This window comes from Hippocampus comes, unplaced genomic scaffold (assembly GCF_001891065.2).
Source record: "Hippocampus comes isolate QL1 unplaced genomic scaffold, H_comes_QL1_v1.1 scaffold130, whole genome shotgun sequence".
NCBI classification, from domain to species: Eukaryota; Metazoa; Chordata; class Actinopteri; order Syngnathiformes; family Syngnathidae; genus Hippocampus; species Hippocampus comes.
The window spans coordinates 1,357,156-1,360,087 of record NW_017842057.1 but is presented as its reverse complement, the minus strand read 5'-3'; the positions used below and the strand labels follow the sequence as shown (position 1 = coordinate 1,360,087).

Sequence of the window (2,932 nt, the reverse complement as noted above, 5' to 3'; positions counted from 1 at the left end):
AACTTCTCTTGTCAAAATAGCTTCATCTTGGGAAGTTGTGGCTGCCCGTCAGCTGGGTATTTAGATGTACGTTTCGTCAATTTGTTACAATTACTTTATGTGTACTGTGTTTTCTTTCATTTGTTGGCGGATTCTGTTTATTTCACCTTGCAAACCAATGTTCGAATGGGGACTCTGATTTACTACAGTCACAGACATTTCCGCCATGTCTCTTGGCGGAAATATGCTCAGAGCTCACCGCTGGTTACGTAATATCATGAATCTCAATCATTTAATCACCCATGCCTATATATAACACCCTTTGAAAGGTAATCGACGGGCTGGGTGGTGTTGTATGGGGGTAGTGTGTTTGACTGACGCCCAGCAAAAACAAAAAAATTTTGTATGTGCCCATGTAGACACCAAGTAGAGTATATTACCACATCTGACATTGAACTAAGAACTAAGTCGGTAGCTCTTGCTCCGTTATTATTTTTCAATTAGATAAATCTGATGGTCAGTTTTAGGCATGTTTAGCCTTGACTGAGGTCTACATGCCCTTTTTTGCTTATTAGTTCCTCGTAGTTTGGCCGCTGTACTCTTGTAGACATTGATATCGTCCACTGGATAAGATGCAACAAAGCTTTGATATTGTATGTTTCATCTATATCATCTCCACATTTGTCTTGGTTCTTGTTGCCCGCGGTAAGCACAGCACTCATCAATGTTCGTCCTTGACTCGGCTCAGCTACAGCCCCAAGAGATCAGCCCCCCTCCCACCGCCAATCTGGACCGCTCCAACGACAAGGTATACGAAAACGTGACCGGATTGGTGAAAGCTGTGATCGAGATGTCGAGCAAGATTCAGCCAGCTCCTCCCGAGGAGTACGTTCCCATGGTCAAGGTAACCAAAATACATTGTTGTTGTCAGAACTTGACTGAATTGCATATTCTCTCTAACAGACTGTGTGCTTGTTGGCATTTTGCACGTGATTTTATAAGATTAATATCATTTACTTAGGTGTAGTGGCTACTAAATTATATCTTCACTCACTGAATTGGAAGAGCATGGAACGCATGACCGCATTATAGGAAACAGCTTTTTTTGTGCAGGTAGCGGTAATTTGGGGGAAGAAAGCACCCACATATAGGCCATGATTTGTTTAATTCAACTTGCCCCCAGTGGTCGGCAATCAACATTGTACAAGATGTACAAGAATGTGCCCATCCTACGTAACATTATGGACAGTACAAAATTACTCTGTAAGAGACCAGTTGTCACAGTGAGCTGAAATGTCTCAGATACATGGAAATGCGGAGTTGAAAACAGTTTTGTTCTAAGTAATATAGCATGACTCCTTCTTGTGACTGGGTCTGAGTCAGCCCTGAGATCATTCAGAAGCTCCAGAATTGCATTGCTGAATAGCTATTATGTCACAATAATATTTGTTAATTGCATTTCAGAGTTCTTCTTTGCACCTCTCATTTTGGCCGCAGCTCACGTTTTTCCGTAAATCCATCTCACAGTGTCCTGTTAAATACACTAGTAAATAACAACATTTGTCAGTTCTTTGGACATTATTGACGTCATCCGGGTAGCAGGCTGTGTGGTTCACAGTGAAAAGATATTGTGGTTTCCTGTTTTCAGGATGTGGGCCTTGCATTGAGGACTTTGTTGGCCACAGTGGACGAGACCCTACCGCAACTTCCAGCCAGCACACACAGAGAGGTAATGACACACTCTTTCTCAGCAGATACATATACAAACAAAATATCTGCATACATACAGCACTTTATCATCATTATTATCAATGGGCAATAAATGTTGTTTTTTTTTTTCCCAGATCGAGATGGCGCAAAAGCTTTTGAACTCTGACTTGGCGGAACTGATTGGAAAAATGAAGTTAGCTCAGCAGTATGTGATGACGAGGTAACACCACACAGCACAATCAAGAGTATGTAATCCAAAATGACACAAAGGAGGGCCACGCTGAAAAGAAAAAAAAAAAGTTGTAAAATTCAGAGTAAGGCAAAATGAATGAACAAAAAAAAGGCCTTCAAAAGAAGAAATATTTAAACGATTGAATGTCAAAGGTCAACACACTGAAAGTAGTCACCAACTTCGGTCCTCGGGAGCCCCTATCCTACATGTTCTAGATATTTCCCTCATCCAACACACCAGATTCATATTGTTCATGATCGTTTCAGGTCTCTACAGAGCTTGCTGATGAGCTGATAATTCGAATCAGTTGCGTTGATGTAAGGAAACATCTAAAACATTCAGGAGAGAGGAGAACCGGATTTGAACAACTCTGTACTACATGATGGGCAAGTATCCCCGCCATCCACATTTTGGTCAATGAACTGTATGGACAATTGCACCCTAAACTTTGTTGCTGAGAAGCAGTGGTTCCAGCCATTGGAAAACTACACTGCGTTTAATACACCCTGCACATGATTTGACATTTGATTTAAACACACAATGCACTATTTCTTTCTTTCCAGTTGGCGCGCCCCCCAAAAAAAAAAAAAAAAAAAAAAAAAAAGATCTTGGTCTGTCTCGGTACCAGTCCGGTGGTTGGGGGCCCCTGAAATAGAGTGTTCAATCATCCTACCGTGCATGTTTTTGGAATGTGGGAGGAAACCAGAATACCCAGAGAAAACCATACATGGCAATTTTCCGCGGAATAATCCGCCGTTTTATTTCTTAATTGATCATTTTTGTAAATCGTCTAAATCCGTTGAGAAAATTTTAGGGGCGGTCAGGTACCTTATCGTCGAGTTTTCACGAGCTCTCCCGAACAGTCTCTCCGTTTTCCGTTTGTAAACAGCCCTGCGATTGGACGTGTATGAAAGCTTCAACTAATCAGATCACTGAAGGCATTATTTGTTGCGGAAGTCTTAGCTCGATTATAAACGGCCCAGCGATTGGTTAACTACAAGCGATTGGACC

The 2,932-nt window shown here is 41.6% G+C and overlaps 1 protein-coding gene across 2 annotated transcripts; it reads left to right on the top strand.

Moving 5' to 3' along the window:
• Nucleotides 1-399: 399 nt before the first annotated feature.
• LOC109510509 (focal adhesion kinase 1-like) lies at nt 400-2,149 on the top strand. 2 transcript variants are annotated; one of them, XM_019860860.1, is made up of 4 exons: nt 402-446; nt 484-883; nt 1,628-1,708; nt 1,824-2,149. In XM_019860860.1, the coding sequence occupies exons 2-4, from the start codon at nt 704-706 to the stop codon at nt 1,911-1,913; spliced, it is 351 nt and encodes a 116-aa protein (XP_019716419.1). In that variant the 5' UTR covers nt 402-446; nt 484-703; the 3' UTR covers nt 1,914-2,149. The 2 variants fall into 2 exon arrangements, with proteins under 2 accessions (XP_019716418.1, XP_019716419.1); XM_019860859.1 differs by having other exon boundaries at nt 400-883.
• The last annotated feature ends 783 nt before the right edge of the window (nt 2,150-2,932 follow it).